This window comes from Neopelma chrysocephalum, unplaced genomic scaffold, assembly GCF_003984885.1.
Source record: "Neopelma chrysocephalum unplaced genomic scaffold, ASM398488v2 Primary Assembly neopelma1_44, whole genome shotgun sequence".
Lineage (NCBI taxonomy): Eukaryota > Metazoa > Chordata > Aves > Passeriformes > Pipridae > Neopelma > Neopelma chrysocephalum.
In genome coordinates, this window is record NW_020897703.1 from 23,120,501 (window position 1) to 23,141,330 (window position 20,830).

The window sequence follows — 20,830 nt, forward strand, 5'->3', positions numbered from 1 at the left end:
GTTTCTGAGCTGCACAAAGGTCATGGCACTGCCTCAGAAACAACATGGGAGGGTGAATGCTTCTTTTCTCACAGGTTGCTTAGTGAGCCATTTGCTACCAGCCAGCTGAGTTTCAAAGTGAGCCAGCAGTGTGTTGCCACTTTGTCCTCATGGTGTTAAAAGTGATTCAGAAGCAAAGCGAAGGCTTCACTGAAGTGAAGGCTAAGTTACTTCCTTGCCTTATTGATCACCAACTAATGGTGGTGGGTTTGCTTGAATTCCCCTTGGCAGATGGACTGGAGGCCATTTCCAATGGGATTCAGCTCCATTCAAAGCAGAGACACACTAACCAGAAATAAAACACCCCAGCCCTGTTACTATTGCTGCAGGAAGGTGGGTTACAAAATTTATGGCCTAGCTTTGTTTAAACAGCTCTGGAGAGCAGCATCCTCATGAGCAGGCTGTCAGTAGGTTGTGTTTCTGAGCACTGTGTTCAGGAGGTGGATGTGCACTTAAACCAGCAGCATGGCTGCATTTGTTTGGGAACAGGCACTCCTCTTCCTCAGGCACGTTGGGAATGCTGCAAAGCCATCAGCCGGAACTGGAAGAGCCAAAAGGGAGCCAAACACTTTGAAAAAGCTCCTTTTTTTTTGTCTCTCCCTTTTTTTGGCCCCCAGTAATCACTTCAGCAATCACCAGATTTATACCCGAGTTCTCACTTGGACTCCATTTCTTTCATGACATGCATGTGACAGTAAATAACTATGGCTGCTTGAGAAACAAGAGTCATGGCCTCATAGGCACTGCTGTGAAATGAGGTAAATAGTGATGGAAAAGGGAAACTGTGGGTGGTTCTGGAATAATTTTGTCTGGGACCATGTTTTTTGTGCTCAGGACAGCTGTGCTGAAGCACGCACTTGGCCTAATGTATGTGGCCTCCATACTTTTGCACTGAGCTTTCCTTTCCCAGGCTGCTCTGGCCATGTAGCCTCAGCCAGGTTTTCTTTCCTGCCTTAAGTCATGTTGTTCATCTTTTTACTCAACTTTTCCCTTATTTTACTACCACAGGTTAAACTGTTAGGTGATGTCATGGAGATCTTAAATCCCAAAGTGGTGCCAACCCATCCAGGAACTTTTTCTTCTGAGAGATACTAAGCTTTGAAAATATTTTCACAGAGAAATTTCTCACAGTATTGCATTTATTTTTTTTTTTAGTCTATCCAATGTGAAATTTCTAGCATGTCTCCTCTCTAGAGCATAATCTTAAGTTCAGCATTTAAATTCTCAGCATTGGAAAAATTATTTCTCAGTGCACTAATGTGCTCAGCTAACTTTGGATTCCTGCTAATCAAACTTTTTTCCAGGTGTATCATACTTGCTTATGACTTAATATCAGATAAATCAGAACTAGGGCTTTTCTAGACTGTAAAATGGATAGTGGCACTGTTTGCAATAGTCAAAAATAGAACATTTTGCATAGGATAGGATAGGATAGGATCAGGACAGGCCTGACTTCCTAGGCCACACATATCTAAGGAGAAGGGAAGTCTACGCTTCTCTGAAACTCCAGTTTGACCAGGACAATCAGCTTCTGCTGTAAGATACTAAAAAAAAAAAAAAAATTAATTTATTGTTGTGTCAAATCTTTCCATCCAGGTAAGCCTGGAAGCATTTAGCCTCTTTACAGAAAGAGTATGACAGATATTATTTCTCTGCCTGCTCCATAGTTGTGACTAATCTACTTAACTGAAAAACTGCGTTGTTTTGTGAATTGGAAAATTAATTCTAAAATGTTTGCTTGCTATTGAGGATTTAGATCAGATTAGGTCAATGCTTTGACTAAGCAGTTGCAGTCTTAGGTCTTCCTTCTCCTCACTCATAAAAGGAGTGGCTCTTTACCACTCCTGTCCAGTCTTACAGCTGCCACTGACTTCTGGGTATATTCCCTTGGAACTCTTTACCTTGTAAGTTTCTCTATTGGTGTGTTTCCCACAGAAATTATATTGTGAAGAATTACCAGTTTCCCTGTCCTTGAACCCTTTTTATTAAGTAAAAACCTTTCTAGTGTTCCTTTTTGCATTTACCAACCCCTGCCAGCACATAGGTCAGGTTTACAGAACAGGGACAATTTTGCATGGAGCTTGGTGGGAACTACTGATGCATTTGATGCTCATACAGCATCACACACCTTGTGGGGCTTGGGGAGGAATTCACTTCCTCCTTCTGAAAGTCCCAGAGACGGCCCCTGCAGCTGGCAGGGCTCATACCTCCACCAAGTCATCAAGCACTTGCTGCCAGTGACTTCATACACTCAGAACCTTCCAGACAGCCCTGGGGAGCCCAAATGCCAGCCCTGGACTCTCAAGTGACTACCCAGATCCGTTGCTGCTGCCTGCAGGTGGATTTTAACCTATGCTAAAGCTGTGTTGAACCCAGCAGCCCTCAGAGACTTGATGCTGCCTTAACCATGCACAGAGCAGCTGAACACTTCAACAATATCAGGCCTCAGAGAGCTGGACTTCCGCCTCCAAAGAAACTTTAAACTAATAGAAATTGCTCTTGAGGTCAATTCAGATTAAGGATCACCCTTACATTGGTAGTTCATCTATTCCCCCTTCTTTGCCTCAAGGTGAAGTTTGTCTGCTGGAAGATACTATTTGCAAACTGGGCTCCATCTTCTCCTACTGAAAAATGACACTGAACATCTGCTAATTTCCTGACCGTGTACGTTACTAGATCTATTGGTTAGACCTCAGAGGATAATGAAGTTCTTCCCCCAAACCACTGGGAATGCTTCATATCCAAACCTCACTGCCTCTGCTCCAGCATGTGTCTCACAGCTGCTAAAAGGGACAGAGCATTGCTACGAGGAGGGACTCTCTGCTCATCTCTGATGTCGCCAAGGACCAGGCTCTGAAACACCCGTGTCTTCTGAGCACTGTAAGACCAAAACCAGCTGTCATCTAACACAACTTGTGTTCTCACTAAAGTATATGCCCATTGTCACGGCATCTTCAAGAATGAGGCATTTCTCCTCATGCCTTGACCTGGATTAAACATGAACCGGTCACTGCATTCATTGTGCTGTGGAGAAATGAAGTCTGCCCCAAGTTGAAGAAAATGCTGCAGGACATTTGGCTACAGCCGACATTCTCTCGGCAGCACTTTGCAAACTCTGCTCCCACTCATTTTGAGAGGGTGCCCAGCACCTTAAAGCTGCCTACCAAGGAGGAGCCGATGCCAAGGCTCTCCTGTGCCCATCCACACCAAGTAAAGCAGAGACCAAACCCGTGCTTCTTACAAACAGATTTATTTGCATTTTGACTGGAGCACAGATTCTAGATACAGATTTCTTCTGCACAACAGTACAAGAGCCAGTGCAAAATATGCTTTTTTCTTTTTTTTTTTTTTAATTCATGTACAAAAAACCCCAAAAACAAAACAAAAAAAAGACAAAGAGTGTGGCAGTATTTACTCACAACTGGTAACGCCTCAGCCTTCCATCAACCCACCTCCACTTGCCCTTGCCCGTCATGCCAACTTTGTGGTCAGCAGCGCCTGCCTCGAACGGCTGCACTGTCAGTGAAGAGAGGTAACTCCCTGGCTCTTTGAAAGATAAACACTCACCCCAAGCAAACTGGGACACCACCAGGCTACTTAAAGAAGTTGAATACACCATCTACTTGCCAATGCATCCCCCGCCAGGGAGCAGAATTTTGAGGGAATGGCAAAAAAAAAAAATGTACAAATCAAAAACACACAAAAGAATTAGGCACTAGCTTAACCCATTTGTTAGAGAGAAGCAAGGATGTCAGATACAGTCTGCCTTCTCATATTCACCCACAGTAGTGATGATCAAAGCCAAACACTCCCCACTCTGAGTACCCTGTGCTGTCAAACAGATTATAATCTTATGAAAATATTTCTACTAGTACCATAAAGTTAAACCATTTCATAACTGAAGGAGAAAGAGAAGCTACAGTCTGAATATAAGCATTTCTTTGAGAAGTCAAAAAAGCCCAAAACAGATACAGACAAAAAAACCTGTCCCAGTCATCCACCAGATGATTGTTAGAATTACAGCCAATGCTTAAGCAATACGACATCGAGCTAGGAAAAGTCATCGCATGGTTGTTGTGCTTAGGGAGTAGCCTTACTAGTTCACAAAGCATTGGGCAATCTATTTCTCTGTTATTCTAACTAATTTTCAGAAGCTGCAATATAGAACTGTAGTGTTAGTGCAACAATATGCTCTTCTTCACCAAGGCCTGGGATTTATATTGCAGAAATTCACTATATTTACATCACTCCAAGTGTACTGTGTCCAAATCACCTAGAGTCGCTATTATGGACTTTTACACTTCTACCCAAGGAATGGCTGGGTTTTGAAGCTTGGTCAACCAGAGTCTTTTACATTGAACTGCAATTAAACAAAGCAGAGTACCAGTTAAAGCCAAAGAACACATGTACTCAGCACAAACATGTGTTGATACAGTACAGTATGTATGTGGATATATATATATATGCATATATATGTATATGTTACATTATAAGGAGAGTGCCATTCAGGGCTTCTCAACTGCAAAAATCCTTTTACCACATCCAAGCCTTGAAACTTCAGCCTGTTAAAATTCACACTAAGACAATGAGAACTCCAATGTTTTCCAGATTGAATGATTATTTTAGCCAATTAACCATGCAGGGCCAGCTGAAAGAACAGCTTTCATTTTAATAGCACCAGTCCTGACACCTCAGTCAGATGGCCAAATTTTTATCACCAGATTATTTGCCCCTTCAGTTGTGTATCATGGGCATTTCTGTGAGTTCTCAGGACATCACCAGAGTCATACTAACTGATCTGTATCAATTTACTCGGTTGATAGAGAAAATGCCACAATTCATGAAATCGTTTCGAACAGACAATACAGATCTGACAAGAACATGGGTTTATACTTTGTAGTACTGGCTGGAGTATTGGTATAAATCACATGATGATTCTGCCTTTTCATTCCCAGCAAACCCACTTCTACTCGTAGTGGCTGTCATCATACATACAACTGAAGAGCTGGACAGTTCGGGAAACCATATCATTCACTGTTATCCTGAAACCCAGTCCTTATAAATGTCTGCTGTACAAATTTCACATACAGCTGAAAAAAGTCTCATTTAAATCACTTTGAGCAAGTTTCATTTGTTGCTTTTTAAAAAAGAAATAGGAACAACAACAACAACAAAAAAAAAGCAAAAATAAGTGTAACAGACACTTAGGAGCAAAGTAAATGCAGAACTTTTTCGGATGTTTAGATGAGCGGGAGTTACTCACCTCCCTTGCCTTCAACCTATCTAGAATTTTATCTATCCCAGACTAATCATTTGCACTTCCTCCAGTCTTGAGGAAACAAAAAAGCTTCCTTCTGGAGCTTGTCACATCCACAAACAATTCAAAGGAGTTTGTCCAGGGGCAGCAGACCCTCTGCAGCCACAGGGAGGGTCTAAGATTATCTGGTACTTACACAGGTGAGACAAGTGTCTCTGTCTCTCTCTCATTCCTCACATAAGCCACTAACATAAATCCTGAAGGCTTTGCATGGTTCCTGCATGGACAAGCTCAGTTTCAACAGGGCAAGGGTTTGTTTTTATGATTCTGGGAAGCAGAGGGGAAGGTTCCTCAGCAGTCCAGTCTCACACTAACATTGCCCTGACCACGCGCACCACCCCCTCAGCCACGAGTGGCCAGTTTGCCCTTGTTTTACAGGTTACGCAGCATCATGGAAAAAGGGCAAAGGGTGCAACATGTTTTCCTGACACCCAGAGATACAACACATTCTGCACCTTCCTCAAGGGGGCAGTGGAAGGGAAGATCCTGATCTAGTCTCTCTGGTGACCAGTGATAGGATGCGAGGGAATGGAATGAAGCTGGATCAGGGCAAGTTCAGATTGGACATTGGAGAAAAGTTCTTCACTGAGAGGGTGGTCAGTCACTGGAACAGTCTCCCCAGGGATTTCTCTGGCCCTTGATCATGGCAAAGCCTGCCAGAGTCCAAGAAGCAAGTATGCTCTGGATGACACTCTTAGACATCCAGAGTACTGTACTAGTACTACTGTACTAGTTTTGGGTACTCCTGTAAGGAGCAGGGCATTGGACTCTATGATGCTTATGGGTCCCTTTCAACTCAAGATATTCTACAATTCGAAGTTGTAGTAATTCAACAGTCTCCTAGACACCAAACCAGCTGTGCTATGTCTTCATGAGTGTGTATGTTACTTGAACACAAACCTCCAAATTTCTGCTGCGACTACAGAGGTTCAACAAGGACTAGAACTACCCTGTCAAGGGCGCGTAGATATTACACGCACATTAAAGCTATACAGCTTTACAAGAGGCTAACACAGATAAAACAGTAGAGCCCATCCAGTAGGACAGTGTTTATAATCTATAGGATTGTTTGCTCTGGTATACCTTCTTAGGGTATAGAAAGAAAAGCAAGATATATTGTCAAATTCACCCTCATATCAGTATAAAATTTTATTTTTAAAAATCTAAATACAGCAAGGCCCTAACAGACTTATTTTTGTTCAAAATTGATCAAGCAAGTGCTAATGAAACACTATGAGGGCTTTTGCATATAATTCCTTAGGGAAAGAGGTTTGTTTTTTTTTAAGAAGCAAGAGGTCAGACTTTTTAAAATAAGCAAAGAGATCTCAGTTTCTAACTCTGGGAGCAAAGCTACCTCTACTATTTATTCACTCTGCTGTGTTTTATTATTGCTGTGTTCCCTCAATTACAGGGCTACCCCATCTAAGTGGATATGATACAGACTGCACTCTTGGCAACTTCAAGGTCTATTTTAAACAGTTCTCATGAGGTCAGATTCACCTGAGTCACATGCCAATAACAGCCACAGCCTGTATTGGGCCAGTATTACAGAACAGGATGAAAAAGCACAGCAAACAGACATCTTCAACAGCACTTTCTACAACATAAACCAAACAGCCCCTGGTACATGGGGGCACATTGGTCCTGTATACTCACAAAAACATCTGGAATTTATTCACTGTTTTGGAAGGCAGTTGTAACTGTGTGGCCACCATGTGGAAACCCCAGTGTCCACGGCCAGGAGCTCCTCCTCACCTACGCAACCTGGTCCTCAACCAAGAAGCTTTGATTCCTTTACTTCAGAGGGAGGAATCACCATGTCCCAAAGCCTAGGCATAGTTTTTGGAGAAACACTACAATTCATGGAGCATCCAGGACAGTCAGTTCAGCAAGATCGTGCCTAAGTAGGCACTGTTACTCAATTAGCTGAGTTGGCTGAAGGTTTTCCCATTGTAACATGACTTTTCTATTCTAGTATTATTTTCGGTGCAAAAAAAAGAAAAAAATCAGTGGGGATGGGTGGGGTTTTTGCGCAAAACTTGTTGCTTTTAATGAAAAAAAGGTTGCTTTTCTCAATATTTTGCTGTTTATTTCTGCTGGGAAAACTTGAAACACATAATTTTTGTCAGGAAAATATCAGTTCACGTCTGTCCGAATTCCTCTAGTGTCAGTTGGGAGCTATAATTCAAGGGTTCCATGGTCCCCTCTTTCCTTGGGCACCTCTCCAGCCTTCATGACGCATTCCGTGTTTGACTAACCCATGGTAAGAGCATCATGGGATCTGTAATTCAGCCAAAGAGCTCATCCCCAAGGCGGACACAGCGCGCAAAACACTTGAATGAGAATTTCTGAGGGCTGCAACAGTAGCTCAAACTGATGCTGCTTTAAGGGCCAAATGGATTTAATTAAATGTTTCCATTTCAAAAGGCTGGAACATTTTATTCAGTGTTTTCCAGCTGACAATTTCTCATTTTTTGAAAAATTTCCATTCCAGGAAAATGTTTGGTATTTCAGCTTTCCATGTCAATTCAGTATGAAATTAAATATTCAAGAATCAGATTTTGATGCTATATAGACATTCAGTTTGGGAAACAGCCTTATTACTTAGCTATCAAAAATGAAATGGCTTCATCCATGCAAGAAAGGTGTGATCCAGTTTGCCTCTGACATCAGTGGAAGCCACTTTTTTAGCTTAATGGAGCCTGGATAGCATCCCAAAAGGCCAAGGAAGGGTGGAGTTGACCACAGTTACACATATTGGAAACAGGAGTCAAGAGTGAAAGAGCAAGAATATAAGAAGCAGCAACTAAGATGATCTGTTACCTGGACTTGATCAAAACTCGGTTTTACTTTAGTAAGTAATAGGAAGAAAATTCATTAAGATTATAAAACCTAATTCCCAGTTGCAGTAAAGACAGCAGTCTTGTAGAGTAGAATAAACCCACAGTATGAATCTGTCATGAGCACTATAACTTTCAATGTTCAAAGCGTTTCCTCAGAAAACATTGAAATACTCCATTCAGGGAGACTACTCTAAGATAATGGTATGCTACTGAACTGCTTGCCTCAGGTTGTCTGTGCTCCTTTGAACCCCCCGAAAACTGTTCTGTTGGACTGGCATTACAGAAGCTCTATCAGGAGGGACCAAGGTCTCTGGACTTTGAGCACATCTGCAGGTGGAGATCAGCTAAGTGTGGGCTTCCAGAGCTGACACTTTGGGTGAAGACTGGGCAGCAAATCCATCCTCTGTATTGCCCAAACTGTTTTTGGATGTAGCCCCAAGCCTTCCACCTCAAGGAGTAAAAGAGGAGCCCCAGGGAGTCTACGTCCATCAGCAACAGGGTGTGTGTCGAAAGCAAGAGAGCACTCAGAACAGTAAGTAAATCAATTTGCTCAACCATGAGGGTTCTAGAGAATTGGGATTTGTTTATCTTTCATTTCCCTTTAGTACAAGGCAGATGTTTCTAAGTAATAAGCAGAAACCTCTACAACTTTTAAGACTGAAGAGGAAGGGAAGGAGGAAGAAACATGTACAAGCTTTGAGGATGTTCTCAGCTCCAGCTTAAAAAAAAAAAAAAAAGCAAAACCAAAATCAGACACCACGAAAAATGTATATCTGTAAAAGCAAGTTTTTCCTTAAGCTGTTTGGTAATTCTTAGTTCACAGGAGCATTTATCCAGAAGGTTCTTCATGTTTCCAGTCTAGGCTGTAGTAATCTCAGTGAGGCACTAAAATTTTAGGCTGTTAAAGTCTCTCTGTGCAGCATGGTCATTTTAAAATGATGTGGTAGCCATCATTGCTTTCAGCTGTAACAAAGAAATGCAAAATGAGTTTTCATTGCTTTTAGGAAACATCGGAGGTACAGAACTTCAGATTTTCTTCCTAGGTAGTCTACAATAGTTTCTACTCTTGGTTCACAACCCACCCACAAAAATCAATGCTGAGCATTTAGGTCAAATAATTTACATTAAAAAACCCACGTACTGTCATCTTTTATAATTTTACTATAAGTTTTTCTGCTCATTTATGTCAGTGGTATAAGTGAATTTATGAAATTTTTATAATACTAACTGAGAGGAAAGCATAAGATCAATCAATCTATCGTTATGCAGTCAACACCTTGACTTACACTAAATTAGATTATCTTTTCAGGATAACAGCACTGAGTTTGTGATAACATTTAGTGCAATTGAAAGCACGAATTATCTTTAGAGCCACAGGTAATAGCAGCAGCAATACATACCTTTTAATGTGCTGATAACAAAACAAGATTCATCTTGGAAGTTTTGCACCATCTGAAGGGCAGAAGCAAAAAAGCCAACACAACATTTTTAGCAATTAAATTCAAGTTTCTTTCAGTATCAGTATAGACTTGGAGGAGAGGTATCAAACAGCATTTGATGTCTAGTCCTACACAGTCCTGAGTAACCCTTCCCATGAGATTATTGAAGTACAAGGCTGATTAATTAAGGTCCTTGCAGTTGCTGGTGTGTTTAAGAGAAGCTCATGCTAGAAGTGCTTGCCTGAAGCTGATCTAGCTTATACAGCATTTTACCATCCTCTTTGCAGCTCTTGATCCTGCAGGTTCTTATACCACTCCAGTTATTCTATTAAAGATCACGCTCTTAATTGCCTTCAGTGAAGCTGTCCTAGTTCAGACTGGATGAAGATAGACTCTTTCCTAAGATCTAACAGAGGTAATTACACATTCAGCTAAACTATAGAGCTCAGTTGAGCTTACATTTGCATTTAAGTAACATGCAGAGGTCCAGTCCAGGAAATGGACTCCTTGCTGGATAAAGGAATTGCCACTGAAAAGCCATCTCAGCAGCGTCCATCTGGTTACTTTGACCAGACATTAGTACAGATGCTGTGCTTGCAGGAGCCATTTACCTGTTTGTATTTCATCAAGGAACAGGAATCTTAGTGAAACTACTATGAGAGGCAAGGCAAATCACGGGAAGAAAGATTAGAACCTAAAGCTATTTGAGTTATTAATGAGAAACAACTAGATTTTCAGAAGGGGTGCAGGTTCTAGAGACACCCCTAAATAAAGAGGTGAGTTAAGAGATTCAGATGACTTCAGATCCAAAATGAAAAGCCCATTTAGGCTTCATCCTTAGTCAATGGTTCCTCCCATCTTAGAGTAGTTACGTGGGACAGAGGAGGTGAACTACCTTCAGGAGGTGTCTCATACAGTTGAGGCAGATGCTGGACACAACTTGAAAGGAGGGAGATGTGACCAGATCCTGTCTAATGAGCTCATAAAATCCAGCTTTAAGAAAAAGCCTTCTCCTAGATACTGAACAGCATTCAAGCAGTGCACTTTCCAGCTCTAAGATCTCACACCAAAATACTGTTTTCAACTTAGACTAATCCCCCTATTCTCTTTTGGGTTTAACATCCAGATCCTGCTCCTGCAAATCAAACTTCACTGGCCAGTTTGTGTTTTTCTGCCTAACGATGCATGAAGTACACTCACAGACTGCCTCACTCTTGCCGCTATAGTACTAAAACAAGAAAAAATATTTTAAAAGCCATAGACATTGTTAATAATTGACTTAAACAAATACTTTAAGCCTTATACCCAAGCTGGTTCATGCAATTCCCCTACCAACTGTTGCCTCCAAGCACTTTGCATCCATAAAGCATCAAAGTTTCAGATTTAATCAGGCTGGAATAGCAAGGAGACTTCAGGAATAAGCATTACAGCCTTCAGTTTAGGCTCCAGTTGAGACCTATGCTCTGCTTCATTTGTTTTAACAATGCTTCTTATAAATGAAGTTCCTTAAGTGATTCTGGTGCATGAATGAGTAAGTAATTTAGTAGGGGGAAAAGAGGAAGAAGGGCAACTCACTATTAACCTCCAAGTTAATGGAATGGACTACATTAAGCCATCCTATAATGGGACACAAACAGCTAGCAGAGGTCCATTAAATTATAGCATGCACTTATATGGCACTGACTGACCCAGTGGCTGTAACCACTGGCCAAGATGTAATACTAATTGCCCTACAGATTTTCAAACTTGCCTTCTTTAAGAAACTTAACTATTTAATTTTAAAGGTTGTGCTTACTTTAGGTACTCACTTCAAAATCTGTGTAAGTAGTAAAAATGAAAAGATATTCATAGAATCATTTAGGTTGGAAAAAACCTCTAAGATCATCAAGCCCAAATGCTGACCTAGTGCCAGTAAGTGCACCACTAGACCACGTCCATAAGTGCCACATCTACACACCTTTAACAGCCCCAGGAAGGGTGACTCAGCCACTTCCCTGGGCAGCCTGTTCCAATGCTTGACAACTCTTTCAGTGAACAGATTTTTTCCTAATATGCAATCTAAACTTGCTCTGGTGCAACTTAATGCCATTTCCTCTCACCCTGTCGGTTTTTACTTGGGAGAAGAGACTCGGCCCCATCTTGCTACAATCTCCTTTAAGTAGTTGTAGAGAGCAAGAAATGAGCAATTTTATTCTGTTTCGTTTTGCTTAAAAAAAAAACCAAACAAAAAACCCAACCTCTTTTACAAAGCAAAGGTCTTGAAACCACACCAAAATCAATGCTATGCATGACTGATTCACTCTGAGTATTTGCTTTAACTTGCTGGGATTAGTAACTTTGCAATGCTTTAAGATGTATAACATAATCTGAAAGTTCATTCTAGCATCAAGAAGTCAGACAATTGTTACAGCTCCAACAAAGTTTGCATTAACCCCTTACCTCATTGCTCACCAATACATGGATCCCTGTGGGTCCCTGCCGATAGATCCGGTTTATCTGCTGTGGAGAAATGCTGTACAAGTTTGCAATCTTCTCCATTAATTCCAGCGTGGTCAATTCTTCTAAGAAGATTGCATGATATACTGCAACAAATTGAAAGTAATTACAGAACAGCACATACAGATTGTACCAAGATCCTCAGCATCAACAAGCAAATGAGTTTAAAATGAAGGTTCAAATCTTGACAGTAGATAAACAAGCTTTGTTCCTTTTGAAATATTCCCCAAATATCTAGCTTGACGCAGAAAAAAGCCCCAGTACTTGGATGCAGCAGGCAATTAAAGAACACACAACTTTTACCTAGAGGAAAACACAGGAACTAATGACAACATGCATCATGGGGCACTAAAGAAGTCCTCTCAAAGATGCTAATATTTTTTGATAATCTACTTCTACTGATTTTGACATTTCTAAAAATATATGTCAAACTTATGATACTATGTAACACAAAAGCAGTATTTTATTAGATGCCATCCACTAATCCCATAGGCACAAACTAAAGCATACAATGTACAAGGTAACTACAGGTGACAGTATTGTTTTATAAATCCAAACCAAATTATAGGAACCAGGTAGGAAAGTTATGCCTGGTTATTACTAAGTGCAAGAATTAAGGACAATCTCTATTCTCATTTGATTGTACATCATGCCATGAGTCATGACAAGTCCCCAAAAGCTTTGAACTTTCAAGAATTAGAACCTCACTTTAGGGCCTAGTGACCTTCCACTTCCTGGAATTTTTTCAGACAAGACATAATCTAAAGTAAATTGTGGACAGAAGGGTAGTTTTTTTTAATGCTGTCTTCCCTACTAATAACTGAATAAAGATTTTGCTGTGGCATTCTGCAGCTAGGTTGTAAGTTGGGTCTGTTCCCCAGACAGATGGCATCAGTTGGAATTTGTAGCCCTGGAACTATAACCAAAGTGGCAGAAGTGGGATAAAAAGGACCTCTTCAAACTCTTAAGGACACTACAGTGTCCCACACAGGACCTCAGGTAGAAAGCAGCATTCTTACCAGGTAAGTGTTTAATGAGATCCATACGTAAAAACTTACCACAAAGGCTGCCATCTCCATTGTCTCTTTTTTGGTGGAGATGGGACCTGTTTTGCTCTGGTTCTTGACAGACATAAATTGTCATCTTGGGCCTTACATTTCTATGGATTAATAAAAAACAGCAGTAAGTTATTTAGTAGATCTAAAATTGTTTCAAGTCAGCTATCAAACAATGAGAGAGGGAATCATTCGGGCTGTGCATAAATAACAAACTAAAGGACAGTCTTGATGCTGGTGACTACATGTCTTAGGACATCTATTAAGAGACCCCTGGGAGGTAGTGCAGAGCATCTTAATCTTTTCAGGATCAGATAAGACTAAACAGTTTACAGCAGTTGCCAAGCAGTTCATCACACCTGCCTCTACTGATTTAAATCCTGCCCAGATGTAGAATTTATGAGGTTACTGTAATGAAAGTACTTTTAAGAGTCACTTGAGGCTCCAGGAGTTTGTTGTTTTGTTGTTTGTTACCTCTGATGGAGATTTAACATAGGGTATTGTAGGCTGTGTCTCTCAGGAAATGGATGTAAGCTGTCAGCTGGTAGCAAATAAACCACTGAAGATCCACATTATGCTGCTTCATATATTGGCAAAATTTCTGAGCTGTGCTTGGATTTGAATACCATTGTGATCTCCAGCCTCTGAGATAACCTCTCTGAAGTATTAAAAGGAAGTCTAAATGCTATAGCTCCAGGATTAACTTCTAGTTAACACTGAAATTACCAAGGGATGCTGTAAAAAAAAATAGGAAGGAAATAGTACAAACCTTCCTTTAATTGCATTAAAGAGCCGAATTCCATCAGCAGGTCCACAGATTTGAACAAAATCTTCTTTGGACATCTTCAGTAAGTCGGCACCTACATATTTCAAATTGATTTTTTTCAGAAGTTAAGCAAATCTTAGTATCCAAACTGTGTGTATGGGCAGCAGGAAAGGGCAGGAAGAGAGAATCCACAAAACTCAACCAGCTGGTTTGCATAGAGAAGTTGCAAATTCAGAGCTGTACACTTCAGATCAATCCTTGTGAAACAGAAAGCTGGAAGCTGCCAAAAGAGCAGTGCTTCACTGGAAAATATTCTAGCCAACTCAGAAACAAGTTAGATATTTAACTCTGGCCATTAAATGACCCAATTTTCTGCAACTGTCACGTTCACCAGGTTATTTAATCATGTTGCAAGTCAGAGGGAAGCTCCTCATGGTTTCAACATCTCTAAAAATTGCCCCTTCCACCATCCTTCTGGTTTGTACAACTACCTAACGGGAGGGTACATCAAAGATGAAAACAGATATTTCTCAAAACGTGCACAGAGACAGGATGAGAGACAGCAGACAGAATATGGAAAATGCTGATTAGATATAAGAAAAACCATTTTCACTGTGAGAGTAGTTACGTATTTGAAGAGGTTGTTTAAAAAGACTGTGGAATTTCCAACCTTGGAGATACTCAAAGGCAACTCCACAAGGTCCTGGACTTGTTTCAAGCAGAGGGTTGCACTTAATGAACTCAAGAATTCCCTTCCATTTTAATTCATTCTCTTCCATCTTTACCTATTCTGTATGCCTACAAACTGTTCTGACAAATGCTAATTACTCTAAGAACAAAAGAACAACCACACTGGATCAGACCAGTGATCCCATCAACAGTGGCCAGCAGCAGATGCTACTGATATGAAGCATGAGCTGCTCTTTTACAAAAGAGAACAAAAACCAAAATAATTGGACTGTTTAAACTCACCCGAAAAACTTGAGAAGAGTCTACAGAATGGAGAGAACCTATTACGATGAAGCCACTGCTGGGCATCTTGAATAGAAGCAGAAGGAAGGAGATGCTACATTGCAAAAAGAATAAGAAGGTCTTGAAATGAACTGTTCACCAGTGTCCTAAAAGAGAAAAGCACCACATTAACATGATCTCAAGTACTTACATCATTGCTGGGAGGCAGGAGCTCCATTTGGTGGGTTGGAGAACTGTTGCTAAAAGAAATTACATAAAGTTGAAAGAGAAAAAAAAACACATTACTTTAAATTCTACATTGCAGTGTCCATTCTCTTCCCCCTCTCCTCTATTTGACTCAACTTTCACAAGTTACACACCAACTTGGCTTTCTTTCTCTATCAGATTTTTAAAAAGGTGTCCAAAATCTGGACCAAGAAAAGAATAAAAAAACCCCTTTCTACTTGAGCCTTTTGTTGGTCAGTTGAGGTCCTACTCAACACTCAATACAGAGGAAAAACTCACATTTACTGACCTCTTTCAAGCTTTTGTATATGGGTGACTCACTAATGTGACATAACTAAGCAAGGAAGTTGTAACCTACAGGGTAGTTGAACTCAAAATTTCTATGAGCCAGAAATAACCTAATAATAATTCTTCACAAAAATTGAATAAAGGACCTTATAATTCAACCCTAGCACTATTTTAAACACAGTTAATAGCAATTTAACTATATTACACAAAACCACATTTCTACTAAATCCTCCTAAACATAGACAGGACTTCTAAATATGTAAAGGATTTTACCAAAGAGCTAATAATCTACAACTGGAAGAAAATGCTCAACAGATCTCTCTACTAACTCAAAATTTTGTAATTTCAGTGTTTCTCCTTATTCACAGGTTGAGGCCACTGATTGAAAATTTGTGATACAACATGGATTGATTAATAAACTGTGTGGGAAGGCAATCAGTTGGCAGAGTCCTACCAGAATAAAAAGAAAGGCCTATGCCAAATTCCTAGGGGAAAGTATGCTGCAGGGAGGACTCAGAAGTACTGAAGGACCCTGCTGTACATTTCTGACATCAGTTACCATCTCAGGCATTTCAGGATTACTAGAACTGTTTCTTTATGATGGCTATATTAATGAATTAAACATGCCTTGTCCCTTGTTCTGAAACAGCTTCTCAAAACCCAGGCTGTTTTGCTCCAGGCAGGATTTCTCTACATCCCATTCACCTGGGAATTCAGCACCCCAAACCACCTCAAGACAGAAGATAAGGAAGAAATGACAACTCTAAAGAGGTGCTGAAAGCCTCTAACAAGCTTGCGAGAAGGTACTGGGAATTGGTACAGGGTATGCTGTGTTCTCACCAGGAATTGCCCTGGTGGTCCTCTGATGTTCACCTTACAGTCACTACATAAACAGTGGACATAAAAATTATAGGGAATTCCTGGACGAAAGGTCTTAAAAGGCTTTAGGGACGTACTTTCCCCCTTCCTAGAAAGGGTGGTCCTCAACCTCTTCTTCCAGGGTATGAAATGCACGGACATACAAAGCTTATGCACACAAAGGCTACCACATCAACAAGAAAGATAAAGCATTTATTTGTTACATACCCATCTCCGAGGTTGAAGCTGTTGGGAGAACTGTTGTAGCTTGGAGATGGAGCATTGTTCATTTGATAAGGCACATCTGGCCAGGGAGAGCACTGTTGGAAGAAGGGCAGCAGGGATACTTTCATAAGGATGGAAATAAAGGATTCGATTCTCCTCTAATACCACAATCATGCTGTTGCCACGCCACTAACTTCAGCTCATCACTCCTGCTGGGAGGAGGAGATGGGCCATGGATTTTCTACACTGCTCTCCAAGCAGGCTGTCAGGGGGCCAGATTGATTCCAGTTGTGCATTCCACATTTCTTTCTCCCATTTCACAAAGCCTGTCCCCAAATAACACTGGGCCAAAGTGTGCACAGCTGTAAGTCAGAGCAACGCCAGTAAGTCAACTCAGACTGGAGGCAGCAATGATACAGAAATACCCCTGGTCTCAATTATAAATCCCTAATTAAATCCAGGCAAGAGTGACAAATATGGTCCAGTGGCATTGCTTCAGGTTTATACCAGTGAAAAAGCAGAATCTGAACCAGCCTGCTAAAGCCTCTGGCCATCAGTCAAATAGCTCCAGTCATAAATGGGTATTACATGGAGAAATAGACAGACAGACACAGAGCTACTAAAAGCCTTCACAAATATAGGTCAGACTCCACATTCCATTACAGTAGTGTAAAACCAGAGTAACCCAGCTAGATTTGGTGACTCTGTTCTGAATTTAAGCCAGTGTTATCAGTAGGAGAATCTACCCCTTTGGAGTCCCCTGCCATCAAGAGCTCAAGAAAATACTCTGTAGTATCCTTGTTTGGAATGATAAAAAGACGACAAGTGTAGCTTTGCAGCTTTATCATCTCCACAAACACTGGCAAATACTTTATCATCTCCACAAGCACTGGCAAATATTTAACTCTTTGGCAACTCACACTTCCCCATGCAATATGTCAAAGTGCAGCAGAGCTCATAGGAGAGTTTGGGATCTGCCAACTCAGTAGAATTAGGTCTATCAATTAGAAAACATGCTGGTTGCTCTTGGCAACGTGAGGAAAATTGAGTGGGAGGGACTGGATCTCACACACAGGAAGTTGATTTAAATTAAAAATAAATTAACATAATTTTTGAAAGTCCAGCAAGCCACTTCAAAAAAACCAAGAACTAAACCTAATGACAAGACATTCCCATAGGGAGACTGAACTGCACTTTTAAATGCCTTCCTTGAGTCCTGCTGCTTAGTAATTCTGCAGCCTGGGGTAAATTTATACATAAATCTTAGTAATGACAGGGAGGGGTAGAAACACATACAACTCTACACCAGATGCATCAGAACATAAGACATTCAAGATACTCCTAGAGTACAACCCAGAATCTTCTCAGACCTTATATGTAACAGTAGCTTCACAGGCACATTCACAGAAAAACAGATTAATCATTTCATCGGGTCTATTCATCTGCTCAAGTGCCCCATCACCAACATGAAATTTTGCCAGACAGTTCTAAAAAAAAAAAAAAATACCTCATACAACTGGCACCTGAGGGCCATGACAAGTGCCCAGGAGCACAGAAGACTATTGAGAAAATAATTTCTTTTAAAGCTAGGCTGTTAAGGGTTGGTTTATAGCCTGAAACACAAGAAGTTTTGGCATCTTTCATAAATTTCAACAGTGAGAGTCATTTTATAATTTCACTCCGCTCTCAATTTCAATCAGATCTGAGCATACATGTTTCCACAAGACAATCTCCAGAGTTCAGTTAGACGATGTTTTCTCTCAAATTTATCTCCCAACATGATGTAGGTACAACGTGTCTAAAATGCTTTACCTCTGTGAGAATAGTTGTCTCATAGGAAGGCTGATACTTCTCCTTCTCTTGGGTGGTCTTCTTTTCCATTTTTTCCCTGTCAGTCTTCTGTTTTCTGTCTGCTCCTTTAGGCTATAAGCACAAGCACAGGCTCTCCCTTACACCAAGTACTACAAGTTTGGAGACAAAGGCCAACAGATTTATCTAATCTGCTCACAAAAGCTTCCTTAAGATTGATGGGGACTTTACATATGAAACAAGATCAGATCTGTATTTTCTAGACAAAAAAAAATTAGTCAAGCATCTCTACTGTTTCTACACATCACCCCTGAATGCCTACTGCAATTCTGAAAAAGGCTGACCACAATCCTGAGATGTGATTTCAACCATTTCAGACCATGAGCCCCATCAGTTATGCATCTCAACTGGTGTTTGTACCATCTTTCCAAGAACAAGAAAGACACTGCTCACAGGAGCAAAACTGGAGCAGCAGATCCTTTGAGAAAACAGGCCTATGGAAAGTTTGTTGTTAAGTAGCTACAAGTCTACCATGCCCAGATTAGGAGCTTCAGAGATGCTTTCTCTCTGAATCTCTGGTAGCATAGAGAGGAACTCTGCTGAAAAAAAAACCAACAAAACAAAAAACAAACCAACTCCCCACAAAACCAAAAAAAAAAAAAAACAACCAAACAAACAAAACCAAAAAACAACCACCACCACCAAAAAAAACCCCAAAACCCACACAAACACAACCCCTCTCCCCCACCAAAACTACAATGTATTTAAGATCTCCAGGATGTTCATGGAGGATTAAATCAAAGAAACTAGAGATACCATAACGTCTTGATTGCCTACAAGCGTCAAAACACCGTGGATACCCTAAATATCTCAGTATTTGTATAGTGTTTGAAGCACAACGGATTGGCCTAGGTCTTGGTGCAGCACTTGGATCATTTGAATTCAACTAGAATTGCTGTGTAGTTCAGTGTTTATGCCACCTTGTGCACAACCGTCCTTTTTAAGATCTTAAGCATACCCAGCTAAAAGTCTGTTCTTTTACTCCACTATTTGCATCACTCCTACACAATTTAAAATCTTGGCGTGTTCCTGTGCCTTAATCTAGTTGATGACAAAGCCAAAACTACCTCATACCTTGAACACTTTGATCTGGCAGCTTGCAGAATGCAAGTGTTCTGTGTATTCACCATTTTCATTCTGTTTAAAGGTGTCGATTTGCACCCGGAAGGGCACCCCCTTCTCTCCTCCATGTTTCCGTGGAGTAAATTCTGTGCTGATGCAATGTACCTGGCAAAATAGAAGCTGTGCTCATCTCTGGAGACAGTTGGAACCTGTGCAAATCTGAATTTCAGAAATTGCTTGAATATGACATTTTGACTCCTCCCGAAAAACTAAGAAAGGCAGAAAAGTTCATGTGTTTTCATTTCTGTTCCTCAGGACAAAACAATTAGAAGAACAAGCAGTTCAGAAAGAAACAGGGCATCAGAAAAAGTATCCTTTGAACCCTTCATACAGCTTAAAAACAGAGTTGGTGTTCAGAATGAGAAATACTCATGAAGGAGGAAACCAAGCAAAACCAAGATTATGAACAGTTTCCTCCAGACAAAACCCACACTTGGAAAGCAACATCAGTGTCTGGGTATTTTTTAAAGAAAACCCTAGCTATAGCAGGTAGTACTCCAAAGTTAGCAAGTAGCCAGCAAGTTGGTTTAGTGAGTATCCTACGAATTATTACACATGATTGTCACATGAGTTTGTATATTATCATTAACATCTTTGTCTCTCCTTCATGTCCTGGCTACTCCAACCCTTCAGGTCTTTGTAAGATATCCACCCATTGTATTGACCCCAGAAATATCACTTCTCTCTTACCTGAATGAATGCTGAGGCTCTCTTTGACGGATCCCAGAGAAATTCAACAGTGTTCAACTGGGTTGGGCTAGCCCTGGGATCCAAGATACCAACTGACAGCGGAATATCTGTAGAAGAAAACCCCTAAAATTTTAAAAATATTAAATTCAAGAAGAGAAAGCATTTCCATACAATTACAAGATGCATGTGAAAAGTGAAGCCACCAATGAGATATCTATTTGGGACCTACGGTGCTAGATCTCCTTCCCACCCAAAGATATATAGGATTCCTATGACAGTAGGATATAAAAAAAACCTAAACACAGATGCAAACACTTCATACACATAATTCAGCTTCCAAACACTGGCCAAGTACTCTAATGAAATAGTCTCACCTATATCAAGGATACGGTCCCCAGGCCGACTCCACCTCCAGCCCTCGAGCTGCTGGTGCTCCGTGTACTGCAGGCGTCGGTCGTGGAAAACTACACGAATTATGCTCTGTTAAGAAAAGACAGTAATATCAACACTGTGATCCAGAAGCCCCTTCTCTTGAGATGACTTTTGTTTTCCAGAGTAGAAGCAAAAGCTGATCTGTTATGTTTCTCACCCCCATTCATGAAGAGAGTCGAGGGTCCACCTAAGAG

The 20,830-nt window shown here is 40.7% G+C and overlaps 1 protein-coding gene across 2 annotated transcripts in view; it reads right to left on the reverse strand.

Annotated features, from left to right (window-relative positions):
- Window positions 1-3,273: 3,273 nt before the first annotated feature.
- TFCP2L1 (transcription factor CP2 like 1) overlaps window positions 3,274-20,830 on the reverse strand; it is a 37,321-nt gene continuing 19,764 nt past the window's right edge. For both annotated transcript variants that reach the window (XM_027678947.1, XM_027678948.1), the window contains 13 exons: window positions 20,579-20,684; window positions 20,205-20,311; window positions 19,467-19,619; window positions 18,336-18,446; window positions 16,527-16,618; window positions 15,118-15,166; window positions 14,928-15,021; window positions 13,959-14,049; window positions 13,193-13,293; window positions 12,078-12,220; window positions 9,600-9,651; window positions 6,079-9,162; window positions 3,274-6,047 (listed from right to left, as the gene is read on the reverse strand). In XM_027678947.1, the coding sequence (XP_027534748.1) occupies window positions 9,125-9,162; window positions 9,600-9,651; window positions 12,078-12,220; window positions 13,193-13,293; window positions 13,959-14,049; window positions 14,928-15,021; window positions 15,118-15,166; window positions 16,527-16,618; window positions 18,336-18,446; window positions 19,467-19,619; window positions 20,205-20,311; window positions 20,579-20,684 (1,137 nt within the window). In that variant the 3' untranslated portion in view covers window positions 3,274-6,047; window positions 6,079-9,124. The remainder of the gene's footprint in view (window positions 6,048-6,078; window positions 9,163-9,599; window positions 9,652-12,077; window positions 12,221-13,192; window positions 13,294-13,958; window positions 14,050-14,927; window positions 15,022-15,117; window positions 15,167-16,526; window positions 16,619-18,335; window positions 18,447-19,466; window positions 19,620-20,204; window positions 20,312-20,578; window positions 20,685-20,830) is intronic.